Source organism: Marmota marmota, unplaced genomic scaffold, assembly GCF_001458135.2.
Source record: "Marmota marmota marmota unplaced genomic scaffold, marMar, whole genome shotgun sequence".
NCBI lineage: Eukaryota > Metazoa > Chordata > Mammalia > Rodentia > Sciuridae > Marmota > Marmota marmota.
The window spans coordinates 1,388,606-1,416,596 of NW_025999872.1; the positions used below are offsets into that span (position 1 = coordinate 1,388,606).

The 27,991-nt window shown below is 34.6% G+C and overlaps 1 protein-coding gene across 1 annotated transcript in view; it reads left to right on the forward strand.

Annotated features, from left to right (window-relative positions):
* Npepps (aminopeptidase puromycin sensitive) overlaps positions 1 to 27,991 on the forward strand; it is an 89,746-nt gene that overhangs the window by 47,834 nt on the left and 13,921 nt on the right. The window contains exons 5-17 of the mRNA XM_015506658.2: positions 3,323 to 3,430; positions 4,627 to 4,827; positions 5,385 to 5,481; positions 5,595 to 5,628; positions 6,407 to 6,521; positions 8,871 to 9,035; positions 9,935 to 10,039; positions 10,431 to 10,491; positions 12,947 to 13,056; positions 17,241 to 17,304; positions 19,683 to 19,822; positions 21,660 to 21,794; positions 23,202 to 23,421. Coding sequence (XP_015362144.2) covers positions 3,323 to 3,430; positions 4,627 to 4,827; positions 5,385 to 5,481; positions 5,595 to 5,628; positions 6,407 to 6,521; positions 8,871 to 9,035; positions 9,935 to 10,039; positions 10,431 to 10,491; positions 12,947 to 13,056; positions 17,241 to 17,304; positions 19,683 to 19,822; positions 21,660 to 21,794; positions 23,202 to 23,421 — 1,555 coding nt within the window. The remainder of the gene's footprint in view (positions 1 to 3,322; positions 3,431 to 4,626; positions 4,828 to 5,384; positions 5,482 to 5,594; positions 5,629 to 6,406; positions 6,522 to 8,870; positions 9,036 to 9,934; positions 10,040 to 10,430; positions 10,492 to 12,946; positions 13,057 to 17,240; positions 17,305 to 19,682; positions 19,823 to 21,659; positions 21,795 to 23,201; positions 23,422 to 27,991) is intronic.

The following is a 27,991-nucleotide window of genomic DNA, read 5'->3' on the forward strand; positions in this document are numbered from 1 at the left end:
TTTTTTTTTTTTTTTTTTTTTTTTTGTTGTTTAATTTTTAGTTGTAGGTGGACATAATACCTTTATTTTTCTTATTTATTTTTATGTGGTGCTGAGGATCGAACCCAGTGCCTCATGCATGCTAGGCAAGTGCTCTACCACTGAGCCACACCCCCAGCCCTCCTTCTGTTATTTTAATATAACATTTTCCACTACTGTTTAGGCTTAATTCTGTCTGAATGATTCCAAAGCCTTTTTGTAATCCTTTGAACACTTCATCCTGGAATGTATCCAAAACAATTTTCCTTCCTTCCTTCCTTCCTTCCTTCCTTCCTTCCTTCCTTCCATGTGTTAAATCTAATTAATCTTATTTCTGTAAATTTCAATATGAATTAATGATAGAATTGATGATGTTCATTTTCCAACTTCTTTGTTTATCCTTCTTTGTCCTTCCTTTCTTCCTTCCTTCCTTCCTTCCTTCCATCAGGGATTGAACCCAGGGTCACTTAATCACAGAGCCACTTCTCTAGCCCTTTTTTATTTTTTGAGACAGGTCTCACTTAGTTCCTTAGGGCTTGCTAAATTTCTGAAGCTGGCTTTGAACTTGGAATTCTCCTTCCTCGGCCTTCTGAGCTGCTGGGATTACAGGCGTGTGCCACCTTGCCTGGCCTCCAATTTTTTTTTTTTTTTTTTAAAGAGAGGATATATGTGTGGTATAATTTCTGAGTGTTTACATATTTGAAAACCTTTTATTTGCCTTTATACTTGATCAGTTTTACTGGGTATATAGATTTGTTGATGAAAAACAAAAGAGCTATCTGGAAGCTGCTCTGGTCTGTTTTTTTCTCCTGTTGGTCATAAACAATATCACAAAATACCAACCTCAGATAAGGGAAATCTGAGACCATGATAAAGTGAGACAAAACAAGAATACTTCATAATTTCATCTAGGCATAGACAAAAACAAGGTCATTTTGCTATTCACAAAATACCAAATATCTCCATTTGTCTGTTAAAATGAGTGACTACTGCATTTTTACCCATTATAGTTTTATGCTTGCTCTAGTCTGCCCTCCCTATGGATTTTTTTAAATACCCACTCTTAGAATTGCCCTTACTTGATCATGTGCTCTTTCTCTCTTGTGGCACTGAGGATGGAATCAGTGGCACTCTACCACTGAGCTACATCTCCAAGCTTTTATTTTTTATTTTGGTCTTTTTAAGTTGCTTAGGCTGGCCTCAAACTTGTGATCCTCCTGCCTCAGCTTCTCAAACTGCTGGGATTATAGGCATGTGTCACTGTGCCTAGCTCCTGCCCCTACTTTCTGACAGCAATCAACCTGGAGTGAATCTCTGCTTCCTAGTCCCAGCTTACCCAGCCAAATCATATAATAGGGTGGTGAAACATCCTGTAGTTCCCTGTGGTATGAATTCTTGCAGCAGTGAGTAGTAAGCCCAGTTTGTTCAACTATAAGAATAATACAATTAGCTTAAAATCTTTTCCTTTCAAAAGTCTATAAATATTTTTCCAAAGTCATTCGCAACTTATTTTATCAAGAGGAATCACAGACTAGAGTGTTTCTTCTTTGTAGGTAACACATTATTTTGTTTTGCTTTGTTTTCGTCCTTCTCAAATTATTTCTTTTTTGGGTGGGGCTGGGGCAGGTACCAGGGATTGAACTCAGGAGTGCTTAACCACCGAGCCAAATCCCCAGTCCTTTTTTAATTTTATTTAGAGACAGGGTCTCACTGAGTTGCTCAGGGCCTCATTAAATTGCTGAGGCTGGCTTTGAACTTGAGATCCTCCTGCCTCAGCCTCTGGAGCCACTGAGGTTACAGGTGTGGGCCAATGCGTCCAGTATCAAATTATTTCTTGATCCTGAAAATTTAAAAAAAAAAATTACCAGGAGCTAACTTTTCAATAGTTTTGCATATTACTTGGTGAACCCTGTTGGTTTTTCAGATTCAGATCTTCCTTCAGTGTAGCATAATTTTCCCATTACATTTTCGTTGTAGTATCTGCTGTGATCTCTTCTTCAGGAACACCAGTTAGTAATAAATTCAGCTCCTGTGTCTCTCAAATGAACCTTTCATTGCTTTTATCACTATATCCTTTGGACATTTTAAAATTTAAATCTTGTTATCTATGTCATTTATTTAATATTCTCAAGTATGAATTCATTTCTCTACAGCTGCTGCTTCTAATTTAAAAATTTCTTGTGCTGTAATTTCTTTCATTATGTCATGTTTTCTGATATCTTGTGTATTCATTGATAGAATCATATGATTTACTTAAATTTGAGTGCGCTGTTAGCTAGCCATCTAACATTTTACTCTTGAAGAAATCCTTTTTCAGAAATAATATACTACTTCTGCATATTTTATTTCTTTTCATGTTTTTATCATTCGTTCCATTTTATGATTTTGTTCTGATTCTAAAGTTCCTTTTATTATTACTGATATCCTTCAGAGACATTATATTTTACCTTGCATAAAAAAGTGCATTCTTTTTGATTTTGATTGGTTAATTTTTTTTTTTTTTTAAATAAATGGAACTGGGATTGAACCCAGGACCCTGAGTATTCTAGGCAAGCACTCTAACACCGAGCTACATCCCTAGCCCTTTTTATTTTATTTCAAGACAGGGTCTTGCTAAATTGCCCAGGCTGGCCTCGAACTTGCAATTCTCCTACCACAACTTCCCAGGTAGCTGATTTTTTTATTATTTTTAAAGAAAAATTGAGGTCTTTTTAAGTAGGTGAGGTGGTGACAGTTTTACTTGTAGTGTATGGAAATGCCATTAAACTAATGACCTGTTATGAATTGACAGAGCATCTATATTTATTCCCGTTGCTGCCATTCCAGATAACAAACAAACAAACAACAAAACACACAAACACATCAAAGACTGAGAATACTTTAATTTTAAAATAAAAGCGAGAGAGGCAGCCTTTCATGTTTTCTCAGCTCTGAATCCTTACAGCATACTGTTGAGTGTTCTGTGCTTTGTGTTATGTTAGCATTACTGGTGAAGTCAATCACATTAAATTTGAAATGTTTTATTAAAAGCAAAAATATAATTACAAACGATTCCCATATTTTGTTAAGATCTATAGCAGACCTAGTTCCTAGATAATTGCTGGTATGACAAAGGGAGCAAGCATTTTATTCTCTTAGTAGTTAGTATTGTAGCTTGTTGCCTGGCATTGATCAAATGAAGGAATGAATGATGGAGAAATGGTGATTATGTCTTGAAATTACCTTTTAGGTTAATTTTATGGTACTTTGATATTTAATTTTTGTGGTATTTAATTTCGTGGTATTTTCATATTTTTTTCTTAAGGCTACTGATGCCCGGAGGGCTTTTCCTTGCTGGGATGAACCTGCAATCAAAGCAACTTTTGATATCTCACTGGTTGTTCCTAAAGACAGAGTAGCTTTATCAAATATGGTATGTTTGTGTTTTACAAGTCCATTTAAATATTTAATAGGCTTAGGTATATTTAGTTTGCTGATTAGGTTGGATAACATGAAACCACTAGTACAGTGCTTAGTATATAACAGAAACACCAGTATTAGTTTTCTTTATTTTCAGGTAAGCCCTCTTTTTCATAGTTGCCTTATTTTTTGGAGAGTTTTCCTCCTCATGGAAGAAATTTCTTGTTAAATACATGAATAACATTATCTACTTCTTTATTAAAGACATAAAAAGAAATTTAAAAGATATTACCTAAATGAAAAAGGTCTTAATTTTCTTATTAAATACCAGAAGTTATAGCTATAAAGTGTATTTTCTCTTCATTACTGTCATTGATCTCATTCATAAATAAAGTAAGCATTCATCACTTGAAGTGTATTGTCTAGAATTGCCTTGTTTAAGACATGTAGTAGCCTGCAGTTTATAGTGTGACTCTGAGGCACTTGGAAAAACCTACTGTACCTGAAAATAAGTAGTTTTTGTCTATTTATTAGAGGAGAGAATTCCATAGATAGAATGTCATTCTCTTCTTAAGTATTCCTAGAGAGGAAACTAACATATTAAACTGAAATATTAATTTATATTTTAGTGTAAATGAATTTATTAGGTTCTATTCTTGAATAAATTTTCCTTGGAAATTAGAAAGAGTTTGAATAGGACAAAAAGGAGAACACCAGAGAAAAATTAATTTCTAAGGGTAAAGTGAACATTTCTTATAAATTTGCTCAGATCCAGTCTTATTGTAGAGACTGCTTGAGATCTAGAAATCTGTACCTTTAAAATATAATCCACTGTTATATTTATTTTTATTGATAATTTTTCTCCTATCCTTATTTCATTTGAAAAGTTTCTGAGATCTTACTTAAAACATCCCAGTGTCTGGTATATAATAAGAATTCAAAAAAAGTTGATTTCTTTTTTTTCTCTCACAAGTCTTCGTAATTTGAATATTTTAGCCCCCAGCTGTTTGTATGAGTGCTTTATCAAATCACTCTCCTTGAGAGGAAAGATCTTGGTAGCACTGGATGAATTGGGATGGAAAAGCAAGCCATTTTGGAAAGTAGAAAAGAAAAACATTGAAATCTGCAGCTTTTGGCTAGTGTTTACTCTTAGGTATTAGTGTAAATCTGTTTAAATTTTCTTTATTCTCCCTGTCTTTTTTTTTAAAGAATGTAATTGACCGGAAACCATACCCTGACGATGAAAATTTAGTGGAAGTGAAGTTTGCTCGAACACCTGTTATGTCTACATATCTGGTTGCATTTGTTGTGGGTGAATATGACTTTGTAGAAACAAGGTCAAAAGATGGTGTGTGTGTTCGTGTTTACACCCCTGTTGGCAAAGCAGAGCAAGGAAAATTTGCGTTAGAGGTAAATGTACTTGAAGAGGATTGTTCCAACAGTCCATAATTCCAGGTTGGGGAATTTACATTTCTGATCAATTACTTAGTGCCATTATTTATAATTTAATCTGAAAGTTGTTGTGTTACTTTGGTTTTATTTTTAATAGAACTTTGGAAATACCAACTTTGATGTTGTATTAACATTTTACAAAATGATTCAGAGAATATAAGTCAGACTTGGGGTGTAGCTCAGTAATAGAGCACTTGCTTAGCATGCACAAAGTGGTGGGTTTAAACTCTAGCTCTGAAAAAAAAAAGATTATATATAAAAGTAAAATTTATTTATTTAGGAAAAGGGCAAGAAAATATGTAGTTATATTTTTTTCATACCAAATTACAAATGGATTAGGGTTTGGCCAATGTATACAAAGCTTGGGGCTAAGGCAGTCTTTGGAAGTAGGGCTCCCTGGGATTGATTTCTAGTAACTTGAGATACTTTGGTTTGCAACAGGTTTCCTTTGTGGATTTCTATATGAATTATAATAAAATACTTATCAGATGGTTCTTTTGTTTATACTTTTATAGGTTGCTGCTAAAACCTTGCCTTTTTATAAAGACTACTTCAATGTTCCTTATCCTCTACCTAAAATTGATCTCATTGCTATTGCAGACTTTGCAGCTGGTAAAGTAAATTTCATTTTATTGCTGAATTGTAATAAATTTATTTGAATTTTGAGATTTTTGAGGAAGAAACATTCATATGTATCAATAAATGTTTATATTTATTTTATGAAGGTGCCATGGAGAACTGGGGCCTTGTTACTTATAGGTATGTTAATGATGCATTACTCTGCCCTATCTTTCTCATCATTGTCTTCATAAGGGCTTCCTCCTAATCACAGTTGAGAAGCTTCTGCTTTATGATCTGGTATAAATTTTTCTGGCTCCCTCCAGTTCCATGCACATTTCAAAAATGCAGATGGACATCCCCCTCTGGTGCTACTATCTTTGCATGTAAAATTTTAAAAGTGAGCATCTGGCATTAGTAGCATTTTTGGATATATTCTTGGCTGAGTCTTTCATTTCAGTGCCTTTCCTTCCTCCAGTAGTTTGATAGTTATTTATCCAGTTTGAAGAACCTCTGATTTCATATCTTCTAGCCAAGTTTTTACATTTCTGTCACCACAACACAACCATGTGGTTGTGTAAATTTTAAAACAAAGTCTGTAAACATTTTTTTTGCCTTCTACTTTCAATTGCCTTTTTAGATGCACTAAGTTTTGGACATCCTGTTCAGTGTTCTTTTCGGGACATTAGAATGCATCTTTCCCCACCACTTCCCTCAGTTAATGGAAGGACTTCTTCTCTACCACAATTATCCCTAATCCCTTAGACAAAGTGTTTCTAAAATTTCAGAAAACAAATAGATAATTAAACTCTTTCACATCTATTTGGGGTAGTCTTGAATATTCCTAGAATTTTTTCTATCCTGTGTATGCTAAAAAATGTTTTCTTGGTATCTAATTGATCTGAATGTTCCCCACTTGTGCAAGTCTGCTTTTATTACAATATTTTAATTGTTTCAATTTTTTCCCCCTTTAACACAGGGAGACTGCATTGCTTATTGATCCAAAAAACTCCTGTTCTTCATCACGCCAGTGGGTTGCTCTGGTTGTGGGACATGAACTCGCCCATCAATGGTTTGGAAATCTTGTTACTATGGTATTTAATATTTTTAAGTGCTCAAATATATTTATTTTCATCTTGCTGTGTATTATTTTGGCCACATTATGTTTCAGGATTGGCTGTAACATTGTGCCAAAAATAATTGATTCAAAAATTTTATTTTAAAAGATCTACTTTGAAAAGCATTCATAATCTCTGTGTTGATTGAGAACATATGGACAATTTAACTTGTTCTATAATTGGTCTGCAAATGGGGAATTTCAAGATACTAAATTGGGTGAGAAACATTCCTCTTTGGTAAAGATAAATGTATCATGCAGTGAGATTCCAGGCTAACTGTAGTTTCTTGAGTCATCTTTGTGGTTCACTAGCTGAAATGTAACCAGATAAATAACAAACTGATCTTTGATTAGATTGAAATGTTTTTGGGGGCCATTTTGTTGTTTCCTAAGATATTAAGTTGAAATATGATGAAATGAAAGTTAAAAAAAAAAAAACAAAAAGCTAAAAGTACAGAATGACTACAGAATAAAGGTATATTAAAATTTCAACAGTGCTGTTGAAATCCTCATTTATCAGAGTGTTTGCAGTGAATAATCTGTACATTAGTCCTGACCTTTCACTCTTACTCTAAATAAATCCTGTCTATGGAAGCCCTTAGGAGCACAGGATATTAAGTGAACTAAAAGTATCTCTGCAGTGAAAGAACTGGAGATTGTAGAGCCAGCCAGATTCCTTGATAGCATTTTAGGCTGCTAAAGAGTTGATCCTGGCTTGAATGTTGTTTAAATTCATATGTATGTTTTAGAAACAAGGAACAAAGTATGGCATTTAGCAAGTATGACATGCCTGATTCAGTCCTTGAAAATAAACTCTTTCCTTTACCTTTGAATATTTAAAATTTTACTTACAAGTGAAAAAAATTTTTTGAAATAAAATTTCATGTGGAATTATGTGTGTTAGTGCCTGCATTCAAATACATGCAAAAATTTATCTTTTAATGAAGCAAGTTTGCTACTTTCTATCAAATTTTTTTCCTTAGCTTTTAGAAAACTATGATTTTATTTTGAAACTACCATAAATTTTAGTAAAGGAAATGTGTGCATATTGTTTACCAGCAACTTTTTACTGGATTTATATAACTGTTCTAATTATTATAGATGTGAGTTGTTTGATAAACTGAAACTCCATGTGGGTTGAAGAACAGTTTATTTTAATAATAGAGTCTACTAGTTAAGTAGCACTGAGACAAGTAGCCACCTATCATATAATGTTAAAAGTATTTGATCTTTTCAGTATTTCTAAATACTTTTGTTTTACACTAGGATTTTGGTCTCTGCCTTAGATTAATATATGTCCTTCCTTTGCTAAGAAATTTGATCAACTTTTTTATTTTTTTAATAGATGGACACCATACCTTTATTTAATTTATTTATTTTTTTAATGTGATGCTGAGGATCACATATGCTAGGCAAGTGCTCTACCACTGAGCTACAACCCCAACCCCTATAATCAACTTTAATAAAAATTAGATTAAGATAACTGTCTAAAAAGTTGACTTTTAAAAAATGTAATTTTTTATTTTTATGTCACCCATTTGTTCTTTGTTCATTTCTCCCTCTTCCTCTCCCCTGTCTTTCTTTCTCTCTCCATACATACATACATATAATATACACAAAATACCTTTATTTTACTTATTTTTATGTGGTGTCGAGGATCAAACCCAGTGCCTCACACATGCTAGGCAAGTGCTCTGCCACTGAGCTATAACCCCAGCCCCTCGCTATATATTCTTAAAATAGTGAGAATTTTGTATTCTATAAATGCTTAAATACCATTCATTACAGAACTACTTCCTGCCATGACATTTCTGTTAATTTCACATAAATCTTATTGAAGTAGTATTGTTTTTCTATTTATCTAGAAAGTTCAACTCAGCTTCTCATTTTTTTTTTCCTAGTCATTATAGAAATAATTTCCAGTTTTCCTGTTTTGTTCTGATAGCTTTCTGGGTTTCTTGTTGTTTGTTTAAGAAAAATTTGTAACTACATTTTATGTAATGATACCTCTGCTCTTACCTGTATTTATCTTTTCTCTTTTCCTATTCATCTATAGGTTCCTTCCCTCCCACTTTCCTTCTTTTCTCCTTTGGTAGTAAGAAGTTATTTAAGTAATGTTTTGAAAATGTCTCTCAGTCATGACTCTGATATCACTAGTTGGTCTTTGTTGACATCTGATGCGTCTCTTTTTTTCACAAATGTTTTCAATTTAATTTTAGTTGATTAAATCGTAAGTTTTGGAGGATAGTAGAAGGGACATGCTTTTCAAATTAGTGGAATTGCAGTCATTTTGTTTTTTTCAAATATTTCAACCTTTTGTTTTTAGGAATGGTGGACTCATCTTTGGTTGAATGAAGGCTTCGCATCCTGGATTGAGTATCTATGTGTAGACCACTGCTTTCCAGAGTATGATATCTGGACTCAGTTTGTTTCTGCTGATTACACCCGTGCCCAGGAGCTTGATGCCTTAGATAACAGCCATCCTATTGAAGTGAGCTATACTTTCCAACCATTGGCTTATGGCTGCTTTCCTTTCAGTGAAATGAATAATTAGTTACGGAGAAGCTTAGGATTCTGAGAGCAAGAAAAATTGCACGAATGGTTCCACTTTTTTTAAAATTGCAATACTGGGAATTGAACTTAGGAACTTGTACATTCTAAGCAAGTGCTCTGCCACTGAGCTATATCCCTATCCTTCACTTGTTTTTATAGTTCATATTTCCAGTCTTGAAGATCTAAAAAGAATAAGTTCTAATTAATATTTCATTTTAAGGTAGCTCATATAAAAATTTTGGACGGTGCTATGTACATTTTTGTAGAATGATACTGTAGGAACCATATGTCTTAAATAACACTATGATTCCATTGTTTCTCTCAAGGAAAATGCTGGACAGATTATTTCATTATTGTCATTATGTTTTTGTGCATATTTTAATTCTCTTGAGTTAGCCTATCCTTACTTCAGTTAGTATATACATATATATTTTACATTCAGAGAACTAGAGTTATAATCCTACTTTGACATACTTAGCTAAGATTGATATATTTATGAATAGTTAAAATTAACATAAGAAATCAAATGTTTTACATCTCTATATTCCTTTCCCTCCCACTCCCCACCAAGAATAAACAGAGCTGTAACAACTTGCCCGCCAGAAGAGCAGAGTCAGGACTAGAACCTAGGCTCTGAAAGATAACGGGGATTGTGTTATATATTCTACTTCATTAACACTAGTTACTATGCCCTTTTGAGGGTTAAGATACACATTGTGAGTGATCTAAAGGCAGAAAACTATAAGTTAGAAGGGTTTTCCTAGAAAGCTCTTTATGTAATTCAGTATTACAGGCTGTCTGCTTCCTGTCATAACCCTGAATCACACTGTCTGCCAGGTCAGTGTGGGCCATCCATCTGAGGTTGATGAGATATTTGATGCTATATCATATAGCAAAGGTGCATCTGTCATCCGAATGCTACATGACTACATTGGGGATAAGGTAAAAGAGCAATTTTTTTTTTAAATCTTCCATTCTTTTGTGGTGAAATCCTAAATTTTGCATGGATAAAATGTCTGGCTTTTTAAAAAATTAAGTTCCTAGGTAATTTTTGACTTATCTTCATTTCTTTTTTTATTTACTGTTGTGATCTCTTAGAAGAAAAATGTGCCAAGTATGTTTTGGGATAGGAATGGGAGGCTGATTTAAAACTTTAAGTAGAAGACTAAGTGTATACATTCTTAAAAGGTAGTAAATGTTAGAGGGATAGATGTTTTTCAGTATATCTGATACTTGAGTAATTGAGTAAATTTTGCTTTTGACTACTAATATGCATATATACTGTAAATTCCAAAATCTGACTCTTCTGGATTTAAAAATTGTGTTTTCTCAGGACTTTAAGAAAGGAATGAATATGTATTTAACCAAGTTCCAACAAAAGAATGCTGCTACAGGTAATCTTAATAGCTTGAGTTAGTATTGAAAGCATTGTCACTTTATCCAGGGTGGGAAATTTCTAACAAACTTCTGGGTAACCTAGTGCTACTAAGTCATGGGTCACACTTTTGAAAAGCAAAGCCTACCATTTAACATTTTTTTCCTTGTTATTTATGAAAGTCAATTGGCGGTTCAAATATACTTCCATTATTATTCCCAGCATCCTCTTGCAGAAATTCCAGTACCCTGTCTGTCCTCACGGCTGTTCTCCCTAATTCATGCTTTCGTGATCTCTGCGCTAGAATCTTGAAAATGCCTACTTATCCACTACTTCTTGCCCTGCTGCATTCTATTCAAGTGCACCTCTTGTTTTTTAGCTATAGATTGTCACAATACCTTTATTTGTTTAGTTTATGTAGTGCTGAGGATCGAACCCAGTGCCTCACACATACTAGGCAAGTGCTGTACCACTGAGCCACAACTCCAGCTCAAGTTCATCTCTTACACTGAGGCTAGAGTTATCTTGCTAGAGGGAATATCAGATCATATCCTCCTATTTATTGTCACTGAAGTCTATACCTCTTTGTAAGCCAGTGATCAATAGGTTAGCCCCTACCTAATGTTTTAGCCTCATCTCCTGTTATTCCTACTCTCATACCCTACTTTCTTGGAGCTTATTGAACATATTGCTATTGTTTCTACTTTTCCTGTTTGTACATTAGACCATTTATTCTGTGTATCTTTATTCCCTTGTGTGTGTGATGAACAACTCCAAGTTGAAGGCTAAAAATCATACTTGTGAACCCTTTATTTTCTTTGGATTTTTCTTTATGTGCTTTTTCCTTCCTCTGTGCATGTTACCATCATAGTATGTACCCCTTATTGGTATTTTGCTTTATCTTCCACCATATGAATTTAACCATGAGTTTTACTTCAGTTTGATAAGCAATGAATATTTTAAAACTGGTTAATTGAATGGATATAATGCTTATTTACACAGTGAGTTTGAACATGTTTCTATATTTTCATTCTTATTTCTTGTTTGAACTCAATTGTCTTTTGTTATAGTTTATAATTTTTCTTATATGCTAGAATGATTAAGTACATCTTAGAATAAAAGACCAGTTTTTAAATTTATTTTATTGGTGCATTATAGTTGTACATAATTATGGAATTTATTATCACATATTTGTATAGGTACACAGTATAACAATATAATTTGGCCAGTATCACTTCCCAGTGCTTCCTCCTTTCCACCTTGCCTCTATCTCTTAGTCCCTTTTCTTAACTGATCTCCCTTTGATTTTCGTGGTATCTAACCACACCTACCTTTCTTTACCTTTTTCCTCTCTAGTTCCGTATATGAGAAAAAAATATACAACCCTTGACATCTGAGTTTGACTTATTTAACTTAACATAATGGTTTCTAGTTTTATCCATTTTCCTTCAAATGACATAATTTCATTTTTCTTTATGGCTGAATAAAACTCCTGTGTGTGTGTGTGTGTGTGTGTGTGTGTATGTATGACATTTTCTTTATCCATTCATCTGTTGATGGACACCTAAGCTGGTTCCATAGCTGGGCTGTTGTGAATTGTGCTCCTATAAATGTGGGTATACATATATCACTATAGTATGATGACTAATTCTTTAGGATAAATAATGAGAAGTGGTATAGCTGGGTCATATAGTGGTTCCATGCTTAAATCTTTCGAGGTACCTCCATACTGATTTATGTAATGGTTGTACTAATTTACAATCCAAAAAATGTTCCTTTTTTCTCTCTATCCTCTCCAGCATTTACTGTTATTTGTATTCTTTAATTCATTTGCCCATTTATTTTTATTTTATTTTATTAGTATTGGGGAACTGGATTATTATTATTTTTTGTGTGTGTGTGTGTGAAATTTTTTTGAGTTTTTTGTATATTCTAGATATTAATCTTATGTCAGAAGAGTAGTAAAGATTTTTCTCCCATTTTGTAGGTCCTCTTCTTTACATTCCTAATTATTCCTTTGCTGTGCAGAAGTTTTTTAATTTGCTGCCATCCCATTTATTAACTCTTGGCATTATTTCCTGAGCTTTAGAAATCTCCTATTAAGAAAATTGTTGCCTGTGCCTGCATGCTGGAGTCTTGATGCTATATTTTCTTCTAGGAGTTAAATAGTTTCTGTTCTAATTCCTAGGTCTTTGATCTGTTTTGAGTTGATTTTTATGCAGGGTGAGAGAGAAGGGTCTAGTTTTATTCTTCTACATAAGGATAACAAGTTTTCCCAGCACCATTTGTTAAAAAGACTGAAAGCCAAGTGTTTATAAGGAGTTGTTAATTTGGCCTACTGTTTCCTGAACCTGAAAGAAACAAAGAATTGGTCAGCATTGCAGTGTTAAGAGTTAAATAATAGTTCTAATTTGTTTTAAGAAAATAAACACATAAACATTTTAGATTATCATTGTTTGTGATTTGCCTTCCAGAGGATCTTTGGGAAAGTTTAGAAAATGCTAGTGGCAAACCCATAGCAGCTGTGATGAATACCTGGACCAAACAAATGGGATTCCCTCTCATTTATGTGGAAGCAGAACAGGTAAACTTATAAAAAGTCCTATTTGTCTGATATTACACTGCATGAAATTCAGTTCAATGTTACCAAATTTGCTTTTCTGTACTTTTTAAATTGTAGTGAAATTTATACCAACCTTGTACTCTTTTCTCAGTGATTTTGCCCGTGCCCAACATCATTAAATTATACATAGTTAGGGAACAAAATTGTCTACTTGTACTATCCTCAGGAAGACTGTGAAAATTTGTTGGTTTACTTCTAAAAACACTACTTGATGTTTATTCTTGTTTTGGTGCTGGGGATTGAATCCAGGGTTTTAGGCATGCAGGGCAAGTGCTCTACCACTGGGCTAAATAAACCCCAATCCCCACATAAGTTTCATTCTAGAAATACAAGGTTGATTTAATATTTAAAAAGTCTTACTACAAGAGCTGGGCATAGTGGCACTGACCTATAATCGCAGTTACGTGGGAGGCTGAGACAGAAGAATCAAAAGATTCAGGGCAATCTGGGCAATTCATTGAGACCCCCATCTTAAAAAAAGAAAATCTCACTATATTACTAGAACCAAATAGAAGAACCATGTAATCACTTGATTAAATGTAGAAAAAAAAATTGGTAAAATTCAATATGCCTTTATAATTTCCTTTTAAAATATTGTTTTTAATGTTGATTGATTGAACCTGAATTAAAGAGGAGTACTTCAGAATGAGTTATTCTCCAGCAGGACTGAAAATTACACATGAACCCTTAATGCCTACCAAAAAGTTTGTCTTAATTCAGTTTTACTTATGAAATTATTCTCTTAAATGTGTTTGTCAAGATTTTGTGAGCTGTGTATTAGTTGCTATCCATTTTTAAGGAAAAAGATTGATAGCACTTTCTTTTTATTTTTGGTACAGGGGAATGAACTCAAGGGTACTTAACCACTGAGCCACATCCCCAGCCCTATTTGTTTTTTTATTTTGAAATAGGGTCTTGCTAATTTGCTTAGGACCTCACTAAGTCGCTGAGGCTAGCTTCAAAAGTTGCAGTCCTTCTGCCTCAGCCTCCTGAGTTGCTGAGATTACAGGTGGGCACCACTATGCCCAGTTTATAACTTTTTTTCTTGTCTTGAACTGTTCATAAAGTCAAGTATAATTTTACAAAGTATTTACAATTTTATAATTTTTAAATTTATAATTTTACAAGTATTCTACATGACATTTAACCAGCCCTTACACTCTCAAAATGCAGCCACATTTACAAAGAACATTTTAATGTGGATGCTTGCAAGTTAACCTTCTAGAGCCATATCTTAACTTAAAATATGAGTGGATTTATAATAAAGTAGACATACTGGAAGACCTCTTAGTTAAATGATTGCAAGGAGTTGAAATGTCAACTTAGGGAATGCAATTTATCATATTTGGTGGACTAGACTACCTCTAAGTTTAGTAACCTATATTGTGTTTCTTTTAATCTTCTTTGTCCACTTAGGAGAAAAGTCTATTATGAGGTGACTCATGATATATGACTGATTATACTCGACATTCCATATAGATTTGACAAGTAGTTATCTCTCTACCTGATTTGTTTAATATTAGCAAGCCAGCCATGGTGGTATATACCTGTAACTCCAGGGGCTCTGGAGTCTGAGGCAGGAGGTTTGCAAGTTTGAGGTTAGCCTCCTTAATTTAGCAAGGCTCTCAGCAGTTTATCAAGACCCTGTCTCAATATAAGACACACCTATAATCCCAATGACTCAAAAAAGAAGAAAGATATTAGCATACAAAGATGATTGTTCTTTTCATCTCTAAGTATTTCGTTCCTCAAAACTATTAAACTGTTTAATGATAACATATAGTGTGAACTCTTAGTTTTAATTTTTTTCTTCAAGCAAAACACTTTAAAAATTTTTGGCGGGGGATCTGGGGTTGTGGCTCAGTGGTAGAGCACTTGCCTAGCATGTTCATCAAAATCTAAAAAAATATTAAAAAAAATTTTTTTTGGGGGGGACTGGGGTGAACCCAAAGCCTTATATATGCTAGATAGGTGTTCTACCACTGAGCTACTTCCCTGAGCCCCCTTGTAATTTTATTTTTGATGCAGAGTCTCACCAAGTTGTCTAGATTGGCCTTAAATTTGTGATCTTGTCTCAGCTCAGTTTCTGGGACTATAAGCATGAGCCACCATGCCTGCCTCTAGTGCACACTTTTAGTTGTTATCAAATAGAAAACAGGAATATCACTGCTTCTTAGTGTTACTGAAACTGAGCTTACTTTTCCCATCTAGTTACTTAAAGGTGTTGCTCTATTTCTTTTGTTGTTTTTTTGTCTATGTACAGAGCTAAACTCACCCATTTTATATTATAATAAAAAGGCTCTCTGTGGGGTTGGGGTTGTAGCTCAGCAGTAGAGTGTTAGCCTAGCATGTGTTAGGCACTTAACCACTGAGCCACATCCCCGAGCCATTTTTTTTTTTTTTAATTTTTTTACTTAGAGACAAACTGAGTTTGATCCTCAGCACCACATAAAAATAAATAAATAAATAAAAGGCTATCTGTCACTTAATTCTTTTGAAAGTAGAAGAACTCTCTAACATATAGTTTTTTTTCTTTTTTTTAAATATTTTTGTTTAGTTGTTGATAGATCTTTATTTTTTTATTTAATATACGTGGTGCTGAGAATCAAACTCAGTGCCTCACAGATACCAGGCAAATGCGCTACCACTGAGCCCCAGCCCCAGCCCTCTTTTCTTCTTTTAAATGCAGTACTGGGAATTGAACCCAGGGGCACTCTACCAGTGAGCTATATCCTTATCCCTTTTTATTTTTTATTTTGAGACAGGGTCTCACTAAGTTGCCCAGGCTGGCCTTGAATTTGTGAATTTGTGATCCCTCTGCCTCCATCTCTAGAGTTGCTGGGATTAAAGGCCAGCTGTTGAAGTATTTTTTTAAACAAATGAACTTGCTATTGTTGGTTCTGGCTTTTTAGTTATTTTCAGTGCCTGCCCCCCAATCTACACACACACACTTTTTGTTTCATTGCAAAATTCATCCTTTGAAACAACATGTATGCCTATTTCATGTTTAACAAGCATTTTAAATTTTGAATTTTGAATAGTGAGTCCACATGCCAATGTAATGTTGCTGCTTCTTTAGTCTTAAACTTCTAAGAAGCAGCAACATTACATTGGCATGTGGACTCACTATTCATCTTTATAAAGATTAATATAACTTGTTTATTGTGTTGTATACCTTGAAAACTAATACGTTGCTTTTAGGAACATCTCAACTGGGTATACATCCCTTTTGAGGGGTCATATTACATGGACATTTGCCATTTATTTATTTATTTTGTTAATTTTTTAAAAAAAATTTTTAGTTATCAATGGACATTTATTTATTTATTTATTTATTTATGGTGCTGAGGATCGAACCCAGTGCCTCACACATTCCAGGCAAGTACGCTACCACTGAGCCATAGCCTCAGCCCTAATATCTATTTATCTATTTGTTTGTTTATTTATTTAAATATGTATTTTTTTAATGTTTATTTTTTAGGTGTAGATGGACACAACACAATGACTTTATTTTTATGTGGTGCCAAGGATCAAACCCAGGTCCCACCCGTGCTAGGCAAGTGCTCTACTGCTGAGCCACAATCTAGCCCCCTAATATTTATTTTTTTTGCAGTGGTAGAATCTAGGGGCATTCTACCACTGAGTGCCCCCACAAACCCATTATTGATTGATTGATTGATTGATTTATGGTGCCAGGAATTGAACCCAGGGGCACTGAACCACTGAGCCACATCCCTCATCCATTTTTTTTTTTTTTTAATTTTTATTTTAAAACAGGGTTTTACTAAGTTGCCAAGAGAGACCTCAAATTTGCAGTCTTCCTGCCTCGGCCTCTTGAATTGATGTGATTCGAAGCATGCACCACCACAACTAGCTATTTATTTATGTATTTATTTTCACAGTGCTGGGGATGGAACTCAGGGCCTCATGTATACTGGGCAAGCACTCTACCACTGAGCTACATCCTGCCCCAGACTTTTTTTAGAATAAAGATTCTATAGTACATCATCTTCATCACCACTGCATTTTGTGTGTTTATCAGTCATTTGGTTCTGTTGGTTCCATCATCTACTTTATCACAGGAATATTCCTCCCACTGCTCCAAAAGTGTTGATGCTATTATAGTCTTTATTTTGTTTCTTTAGGTAGAAGATGACAGATTACTGAAGTTGTCCCAAAAGAAGTTCTGTGCCAGTGGACCTTATGTTGGTAAGCAAATGGCTATAAATGGGAGGTAATTGATGATTTGGGGTATCAATAGTGGGTTCCAACTAATAGGAAATATTATCCTTTTTTTTTTTTTTACCCCCCAGACCACAGATTGAATTCAAGGGTGCTTAACCACTGAACAACATCCCCAGCCCTTTTTATTTTTTATTTATAGACAGGGTCTTTCTAAGTTGCTTAGGACCTCACTAACTTTGAACTAGCTTTGAACTCAAAATCCTCCTGCCTCAGCCTCCTGAGCCACTGGGATTATAAGCATGTGCCATCACACCTGGCATTATTATCCATTATTTATAGTTATAATGGAACTAATAAAAACAAGGAGATGGTAAAAGGATAAAAGTGAGACTTAAGAAATCAAAATATAAGATTCAACACGCTATTTGTAGTATTTAATTACTTTCTTAAAAAAAATCTCATGTGTCTATGTATTATTGGAGTCTATAATGAAGAATTAGAACTTCTAAGAAGTGATATCTAGTCTTAATCCATAAAAGAGGATTTCTGGTGTACTTAAGTGGATGGCTTAAATATAGGTGGTATTATTTTCATTTTGCACATGAGAGAGCTGAGGTACAACTAGGTTAAATTGGTTGAGGTCACTTATCGAATAAGTTACAAGTGGAAATTAGCTGGGCACAATGGCATGTGCCTGTAATCCCAGCAATTTGGGAGGCTGAAGCAGGAAGACTGCAAATGCCCCTCCCATACACACATAAAAGGATAAGGGAGGAAATTGAAACAAAATAATCAAACCCCATGAGTTCTGCTTTTTTTCCCTCCACACTGTGGATTGAACCCAGGGCTTTGCCATTTAGGCAAACACTCTACCAATTAACTACCTCCCCAACCCTGAGTTTATGTTTTTATTTTTTAAATATTTTTTTTATTTTGTCACAGGAATGGACACAATATTCTTTATTTATTTATAATCTATCTATCTATTTATTTATTTTTTATGTGGTTCTGAGGCTGGAAGCGCTCTACCACTGAGCTACAGCCCCAGCCCATGAGTTCATGTTTTTAACTCACACTTTTTCAAACACATTAGACTCCCTTCCTATAAAATTTTATCCAGGAAATTAAAGTTTGATTGAAAAAAAAACAAAAGTAAAGTGTTTCTCTGAATAGTAGTTCTCAACAGAGAGAAGTATATGTTATCATCTCCAATGCCTTGTCATGTTCTACCCTCAAGATCTGGTGCATCCTCCTAGGATTAAGAAGTATGGCCTCTGCCCTTAACTCTTCTTAAAACATTAGAATTACTCTTATAATAAATAGGTCTGACAAGTCGGGAGTGGTGGTGCATACCTGTAATCCCAGCAATTCAGGAGGCAGAAATACAAGGATCGAAAGTTTGAGGCCAGCCTCAACAACTTAGCACTGATCTAAGCAACTTAGTGAGACTCAGTCTCAAAATTGTAAAATTTTTTAAAAAAGGATGGGGATATAGCTGAGTGGTAAAGTGCTCCTAGGTTAAATTCACAGTATTATAAAAGATTTTTTTTTTAATGAAATAAATGCCTTACAAGTCAAACAATATATCCAAATAAATCCTTAAGTGTCATAGTTGCTGTTTTCTACCTCATACCTATAATCTGCTTTGAAATACTGATAGGTTTTACAGACTTTTATAATGTTCAGTGACAAATGTAAACAACATTAAAACCTGAATAGTGTGTGAAGGGGAGGGGTTTAATTTGTTGTTTAGCCTGATAATTAGGCTATATAACTCACATGTTAGGTATGCAACTATTTAAATAACTGTTAATGTACTTGGTAAGGACTCTTGTTAGGCATCTTAATGCAAGTCTGTTTTGCTGCCTGATATCTAAAATAGTATTTCTGCCTTACAAATGCTTTGACTTTTAGATATGACTCCTCATTAATAGAATGCAACACCTCCCAGGATGTGTCGTATCATAGCAATAAATATCAGTGTTTCATCAGTGTGTATACCCATTAAAGACTGCACCTTAAAATTGGTTTTTCAATGCAATGGGAACACTTTCACCTACTCAAAATTTATTTTCACAGTAAAATCATTGCTATGTCTATTGCTTTGTGAAGGGAAAACAATGATTAAGGTTAAATCGTTGCATTTGTGATTCTATGAGTTAATTGATCTCTCTCTCTTTTTTTTTTTAGGCTGTTATTATTTCATTAGTTATATCTTCCTTTCCACTAATATTTGGGTTAGCTGGGAGAGTTTCTGTAGCACTAAGAATGAGCTATTGGCTTACCACCTAAATTTGGGCCCCTGACTAGAACAACACCAGTCCTCTCTATACATTTTACCATCTGTTTCTTCCAGGATAAAGTTAATTTTCAGGTTTTCTGTTTGTTCTTCTCTTGATTAGGAGAAGACTGTCCCCAATGGATGGTTCCTATCACAATCTCTACTAGTGAAGATCCCAATCTGGCCAAACTTAAAATTCTAATGGATAAGCCAGAGATGAATGTGGTTTTGAAAAATGTCAAATCAGACCAGTGGGTTAAGGTGAGTCCAGAAATGGCAGAGCCATTTTTACCTTATCTGAACTGATTTCTTTAATGCATTTTATAACTCTCTCTAAATTTTACTGCTCCAGTTTAGACTGAGACTTTTTTGGGGGAGGAAGGCATAGTGTGGGGATTGAACTCAGGTTTCATGTATACTAATGCATACTAGGCAAGTGCTCTACCACTGAGCTACATTCCAGCCCCATAGACTAGGACTTTCAATTCTAAAACTTTGTGAAATTTAGGGCTATTTTTCAAATAGTATAATCCAGATTTGTGCACTTAATTAGATAAGGGTGTGGTAGATAAGCAAATAAAACAGAATAAGACTGAAGTGGAAAAGAAAAATAATAGACTCTGTATAAAGTCATGTTAGCCAAAACATTTGTGGACTTACAACTTTAAACACCTATAATCTCATCAACTCAGTGAACTGAGACAGGAGGATTCCACGTTCAAGGCTAACCTGGGCAACTTAAACCATAGGGCTGAGGATGTGGCTCAGTGGTCAAGTGTCCCTGAGTTCAATCCCCTGGTACCAAAAAATCAAGAAATAAAAAAGGGTTGGGATTGTGGCTCAGTGGCAAGGATAAAGGAATTAAAAAGGGGCAGGGAATGGGAATGTAGTTTGGTGGTAGAGCATCTCTGGGTTTAATTCCCAGTACCACCACACAGGAAAAAAAAAAAAGAAGAAGATAAAGGAAATCAATAAAATAGAGGCTGGGGGGCATACCTCAGTGGTAGAGCACTTATCTGGTATACGCAAGGTCCTGGGTTTAATCCCCAGCATTACAAAATGAAAGAGGGAGAGGAAAAAAAGGGGGGGGGGAATCAATAAAATAAAAGTTGCATTAGAATTATGGGCTGATTTTTAAAAATATTTATAAGAAATAAAATATTTAGGGCTGGGGTTGTGGCTCAAGTGGTAGAGTGCTCGCCTAGCACATGTGAGGTACTGGGTTCGATCCTCAGCACCACATAAAAATAAAGATATTGTATCTGCCTAAAACTAAAATATAAATATTAAAAGAAGTAAAATACTTATGTCTTCTTATTTTAACATTATACTAGACTGTATATAAATATTTTCAAAAATATTTTTGGTTGTAGCTCAGTAGTAGGGTACTTGCCTAACAAATGCAATCAATCCCAGTCACAAAAAAAAAAAAAAAAAAAGGAAAGAAAAATGGTTTCAGTTGTTTGTAAATAGCCTATAGAGAAATCAGTGGTTACTTTACTCCAAAAATAATATGAAATTACCTTTATTGCATCTCTCACCTAAATAATATGATAGATTTTTTTGATTAAAGGTTCTTATTCTACCTGGAGTGTCTGAAACATAATTAGAAAAATATGGTTCTTCCTGGAGGTTAAAATTTAAAATATGAAATTGTTGAGGCTTTTTACTCAATGTTTATAAAAGCTTAATCTTTTCAGAGAGTCTTCTATCAAGTGCTTTTATATATAGTAAATATTTTCTGTAAATCTATAACGATCCATTGAGATTAGAAATAGAAATTTAGCCAGCATTATTCTCTCTCTTTCTCTCATGTTCTTCCTACTGTCCCTCACTTTGGCCCCTATTGTTACAAGTTTCTGGGTTTTTTGCCTTTGCATTTATTTTGGACAACTGATTGCTAACTTTGTGGGCTCTGTGTTTTAATCCCTACTCGTTAGCATGTGTGATCTTTGTTATTTTTAACACAAATATATCTAAAAGCATAATTCATTTTACACATACAAAAGGTTGATTTGTTAAATAAATGGAAGTTCGAAAAAGACATAAAATAAAATAAATGGAAGCATTTAATAGTGCCTATTGGATATCTTTTCAGTTAAATCTGGGAACTGTTGGGTTTTATCGAACCCAGTATAGCTCTGCCATGCTGGAAAGTTTATTACCAGGCATTCGGGACCTTTCTCTGCCTCCTGTGGATCGACTTGGATTACAGAATGACCTCTTCTCCTTGGTAAGTGTCTCTCATTTAAGTAATATGATAGATTTTGTTGATTAAAGGATCTTGTTTTTCCTGGAGTGTCTAAAGCATAATTAGAAGAATATGGTTCTTCTGAATGTGAACACCTTTGGGAAAGGAGCAAATGACTGTTAGTAATTAAATGACAAGATTGGATCTATATAATTTACCAGAAGCAAATACCATTTCACTACTCCTAAGCCAGTTTTTTTTTTTAATTATCTTTAGTCAAACCATTCTTTATAAGACAAAAAGTTCTTTCTTTTAAATAGAAATAGATACAAGCCTTTAAGAAATTTCCCTACTTTTTTTTTTTTTTAATAATTCAATGATTTATTGGAGGGTGGAGGGCATGAGACTGAAGTCTTGCTAAGTTGCTTAGGGTCTCACTAAACTGCTATAAGGCTAGTTTTGAATTTATGATCTTCCTGCCTCAGCCTTCCCAGTCACTGGGATTACAGGTGTGCATGCCTGCATTCACGCACCACTACATCTGGCAGTAATTTAAAATGATTTTGTTTTTTCTAAAGTAGTTTGCAGGAAAAGCTAGAACTTTTGTAGTTTTGTTATTATTCAAATTATAGTGTGTATTAACTTAGAAATATATTTATATTTGGTTTTATTCCAGAAAGGACTTAAAGCAGCAGCTAGTAGTATTATTTTTGTGACTCCAACATAGGTTTTGTAATTTCTGGATGTCTTTGACTATGATAAAATTGTTACGTTCCTCCTAGTGTTCCTTTAAATTGAACTTGAAATTTTCCCTGCCCTCTGCAATCACTGGTTTTAAATTCCTCCTTTGTATAAACATAGATTAGCATTGATGCTCAAAACTTTACATCTGCTGATCTCTTTGCCAAAAGAGACCTGTCCCAGGAGAGTGGGTCATTTGTGCAGTTGGCTGCTGTAACAGAAGTTCTTTTTCCCAACTCCATTAGTTAGTGCTGAAAGAACTCTCAATTTGTAGTGCCTTCCAGTTTGTGCTCTTTTGGAAACGGGTAAAGGAGAGGCTTAAGTTGACACAGTTTTTAAGGTCCAGCTTTGAAAGAGCCTCTGTCAAGAATTAAAGCCCCAACTATTTTTGTAGTTTTTTTGAAGATATGAAAAATTTCAAAACAAAATCAGGGGCCCAGAAACCAAGTAGAAATATGAAGTTAACTGGTTTATTGTTGTTGTTCCTCAAGTAGGGGAGTTTAGTGTAATTTTTAAAGTAGTTCTTTTATAAATAGTGAAGAAGTAAGTAAGGGATATTTTCATAATAGGAATTTATTTCAATGGTGTTCTTCTGAACTTATTTAGTCTCATTTCCTCAAACCAAAAAAATTATTAGCAGTAGATTATGCTGAAAATACATGCTTATTTTTTGAAGACTAGGTTAATTTATGTTTTTTCCTATCCCAGGCTCGAGCTGGAATCATTAGCACTGTAGAGGTTCTAAAAGTCATGGAGGCTTTTGTGAATGAGCCCAATTATACTGTATGGAGCGACCTGAGCTGTAACCTGGGGATTCTCTCAACTCTCTTGTCCCACACAGACTTCTATGAGGAAATCCAGGAGTTTGTGAAAGATGTCTTTTCACCTATAGGGGAGAGACTGGGCTGGGACCCCAAACCTGGAGAAGGTAATGGATGTACTTAATGGGGAAAAAAAAATCAGTCAGAAACTGGTACTTTTTTATTCACCTGTAGTTAACAACTTAATTAAAATCATCTTTATATTTGTAAGATGTTACTTTATATTCAACTGCCAGAAATTAAAACTCAAGTCATTCAAGTCTGCTGGTAAAGTTAATGTGTCATCACCATCAGTGCAGTAGTACTTACATATATATTTATTGCTACATGTGATTTATACAGTATTGAAAATAAAGTGTTCCAAAGGCACATTTATAGTCAAGAAAAGTTAATGGGAATTTTGAGTTATTTTTCTTATTTATATTACCATACTACTAGGCACCTTATATACAACTTGTAACTCGAGGTTACAGCTAAGAGACACAGGGGCCAGCTTTCTTAATTAAGGAAGTTAATTGCTTTTTTACACATGTTCTCCTCCATCATTATTTCTGTAATCACATATTTACTCTTTTTGCTATCATTTAAATGTTGAGAATGGTGATTTGAAGACTCTAAATACACTTATTTTTTACCATCTTCTAATAGTTAAAGGTGGTACTTTCTCTTAATTTTGAGAGTCTTTGGAAATAAGAACAGTAGTAACAGTACTTAAGCACTCTTTGTCTTTCGTTGGTTCAACAAATATTTATGCAACTTATATGCCAAGTATTATTCTAGAAGTTGCTGATACAGCAGAAAGCAAAACATTGCCCTGTATGGTTTATATTTTAGTGGGAGACATAGCAAATAATTAAATATATACTGTTCTGGGTTGATAGCAAGTATCATGAAGAAAAACAAAGCCAGGTAAGGCAAATAAGGAGTACAAGACCACTATTTTATAGAGAGCAGTTGGGGAAATCACTAATAAGGTAATCTTTGAATCTAAGTAGAGATACCAAAGAGAGAAGTATAAGGATATCTAGTGGGGAAATGGTCCAGAGGGACTGACAAATGCCTAAGGTGGGAACATGGAATAACAAGAAGGCTAGTAAGGTCAGAACAGAGTAAATGAGAGAGGGAGGAACATGGGAAGCGTACTAGATCTTATAGGACTTGTGGACCCATGGTAAGAAGTTTTTGACTTTCATATTTTGTGACTTGAGGTGATAATTTAGAGTTTTGGGTAGAGGAACATGATTTGATGTACTTGAGTATGTGAAGAATAGGCTGAAGGCAGATTTAGCTTGGTGGTGGAACACTTGCCTAGCATACTCTGAACTCAACTTCCAGCACTGCAGGAAAAAACAAAACAAAAAAAGAAAAATAGGCTATCTGATTAATCCATTTGAGGTGCTGGCTACAACTTATAAGTAGTTAGTAAGTTCTGTGTGAAGTTTGAAGGTAGAACAAACTTATTTAAACAACTTTTTAAAAGAATTTTGCTAAAAAGAATGTGTGGTTGAGAGAGGAGTCATCAAATTAAAACTGCCATAGAAGCACCTTTGGGTACAAAAGGGAATCAATCAGGAGTTTGGTTTGAGGCATATTAAATTTGAGGTCATGTTAGACATCTGAACATAGAATTCCTCAAAATCCAGGTTGGATAAATACATTTGGGAGTCATTAGCAAGTAGATAATATTTGCAGCTATGAAACTATAAGAGACCACTCAGGGACTGAGTTTAGATGGAAAAAAGAGAACTGAGGACTGGATCCTAAGGAAGTCCAGATTGAGAGATTAGGTAGAAAAAGGAAGAATCTATAAAGGAGACTGGCCAGTGAGGCAGGAGGAGAGCCAGGAGGGAAAGGAGTATCCCAAGACATAAACAGCATATTAAAGCAGAAGGAAAGTAATCAGCTGTACAAAAGCTCTCTAAGTCAAGAAAAGGATGGAGAATTAGTGATTGCATTTAACAGACTTTATGGGATGATAGGAAACAATAGTGCTTTCTCTGCAATGGGAGGAGATGAAATGGAGCCACACATCTAGACAACTTTTTAAAAGAATTTTGCTAAAAAGAGAATCAGAGAAAAGAGTGTAGTCTTGAGAAATGTGGGCTCAGGGAAGGACTTTTTTTAGTTGTAGTTAGACACAATAGCTTTATTCTGTTATGTGGTGCTGAGGATCGAACCCAGGGCCTTGCACGTGCTAGGTGCGCGCTCTACTACTGAGCCACAACCCTAGCCCCGGACTTCTCTTTTTTTAAGTTGGGATATTTTATATGTCTTTTTACCAATGAAAGTAATGTGTAGTATTGAAAATTCACGTTGGAAGAGAGTGGCAGCTGAATAATGGAGAGGAATTGGAACCCAGTGCACAGTAGAGAAGTTGGCTTTAGACAGGAGCACAGATTAATAATAACAAGATGTAAGTAAATTAGTAGGCATTGTACTTTTCTTTTATAATGATAATGTGTGAAACCTTTTGAGCTTAAAAATTATACAGAAGGCAGGGCTGGGGTTATGGCTCAGTGGTAGAGCACTTGCCTAGCATGTGTGAGGCCCTGAGTTCCATAGGCCCTGAGTTCCATCCTCAGCACAATGTAAAACTAAATAAAATAAAGGTATTGTGTCCAACTACAACTAAAAAATAAATATTAAAAAAAATGATACAGAGGGGCTGGAATTGTGGCTCTGTGGTAAAGCATTTGCCTAGCATGTGTGAGGCACTGAGTGTGATCCTTAGCACTGCCTAAAAGTAAATAAATAAATAAGTAAAGGTATTGTGACCATCTACAATGAAAAAATATGTAAAAATGATATAGGAGGGGCTGGGTTTGTGGCTCAGTGGTAGAGTGCCTGCCTCACATGTGTGGGGCCTGGGTTCAATCCTCAGCACCACTTAAAAATAAATAAGTGAAATAGAGTTATTGTGTCCAACTACAACTAAATTTTATATATATATATATATATATATATATATATATATGAATGAATGAATGAATGATAGATACAGGGAAGCCACATCAATGTTTATAGCAGCACACTTCATAAATAGCTAAGCTATGGAACCAATCTAGATGCCCATCAACAGATGAATGGATAAAGATAATGTGGTTTATATATACAATGGAATATTACTCAGCTATAAAGAAGAATGTTTTTATGACATTCATCAGTATGATGGATCTGGAGACTATATGTTAAGTGAAATAAGCCAATCCCAGAAGATCAAAGGATGAATGTTATGGATGCTATTGGTAAGGGGAAGAATAGAAGTTCAATGGATTATACAAAGGGGAAAGAAGGGAAGGGAGGGGAGATAGGAATAGGAAAGGCAATAGAATGAATCTGACATAACTTTCCTATGTATACACATGAATACACCACAGTGAATCTCAACATTGTATATACTCCACCAGACTGGGATCCTGATTAGAATAAGGTATATGTCATGTATAAATATGTCAAAATTGGGCTAGGGATGTGGCTCAAGCAGTAGCGCGCTCTCCTGGCATGCACGGGGCGCTGAGTTCTATCCTCAGCACCACATTAAAATAAAAAATAAAGATGTTGTGTCCACCGAAAACTAAAAAATAAATATTAAAAAATTCTCTCTCTCTCTCTCTCTCTCTTTTAAAAAAAAATTGTCAAAATTAATTCTACTGCCATATATAACTAAAACCAAAAAATTTTAAAAATGATAAAGGGGGAATGGCTTTAGTTTTCTATCAGATGAAAGAATCAAAAAGCAAAATAATAAAACATCACCTTCCACCACATAGCAAGTCAGTACCAGAGCCAGAGTTATAAATTGTTTTTTGTTTTGTTTTGGATCTCTTGGTAAGTTTTCTTAAACTTACTTTTTATTGAATTATGATTTAAATATAGCAAAAATGTGTAATGTTAGTGTTCTGTCTAGCTTGATGATACCTTCTGCCCCCATTTCTTTGTCAGTACAGGGCTTCAGCATATGCTAGGCAAGTGTTCTACCACTGAACTATATCCCTAGTCCCCCAGTTTGATGACTTTTGACAGTGCATACATTTCTATTCTTTAAAAGTAGCCTCAGGCCCCTTCTAAACCAGTCCCTGCTACTTGATCACCCTATCCAGGCAAACACTATTTTACTACTTTCACCTTAGATTAATGTTGTCTATCATACAAATAGAATCTCATACACATATACATATTTCTTCCCCCCCCCAAGTACAGGGGATGGAACCCAACAGTGCTCTACCACTGAGCTACATCCCCAGCCTATTTATTTATTTATAGATAGGGTCTTGCTAAATTGTCAGAATTGGCCTGGAGCTTTCCATCTTCCTTCCTCAGCCTCCCAAATGGCTGAGATTACGGAAGTACACCAATACATCCTGTGTGAAATTGTGTTATATTTTGCTTTTCTTATTCGGCATGTTTTTGAGACACATGCAGGTTGTTCATTCCTTTTACTGCTGGGTAGTAAGAATATACTGCATTTTCCATTGTACATCTATCAGATTTGTGTGCTAATTTTGACTTTTCTGCGTTGGTCATGGTGACATATACATGTTTCCAGACCACTTAGCAACACCCTACCTCAAAATAAAAAGGACTGGGGATGTAGCTCAGTTGTAGAGTATTTGCCTAGTAAGTGCAAAGCCTTAGGTTTAATCCTCAGTATCTCAAAAGAAAAAAAAAAAAAAAAAA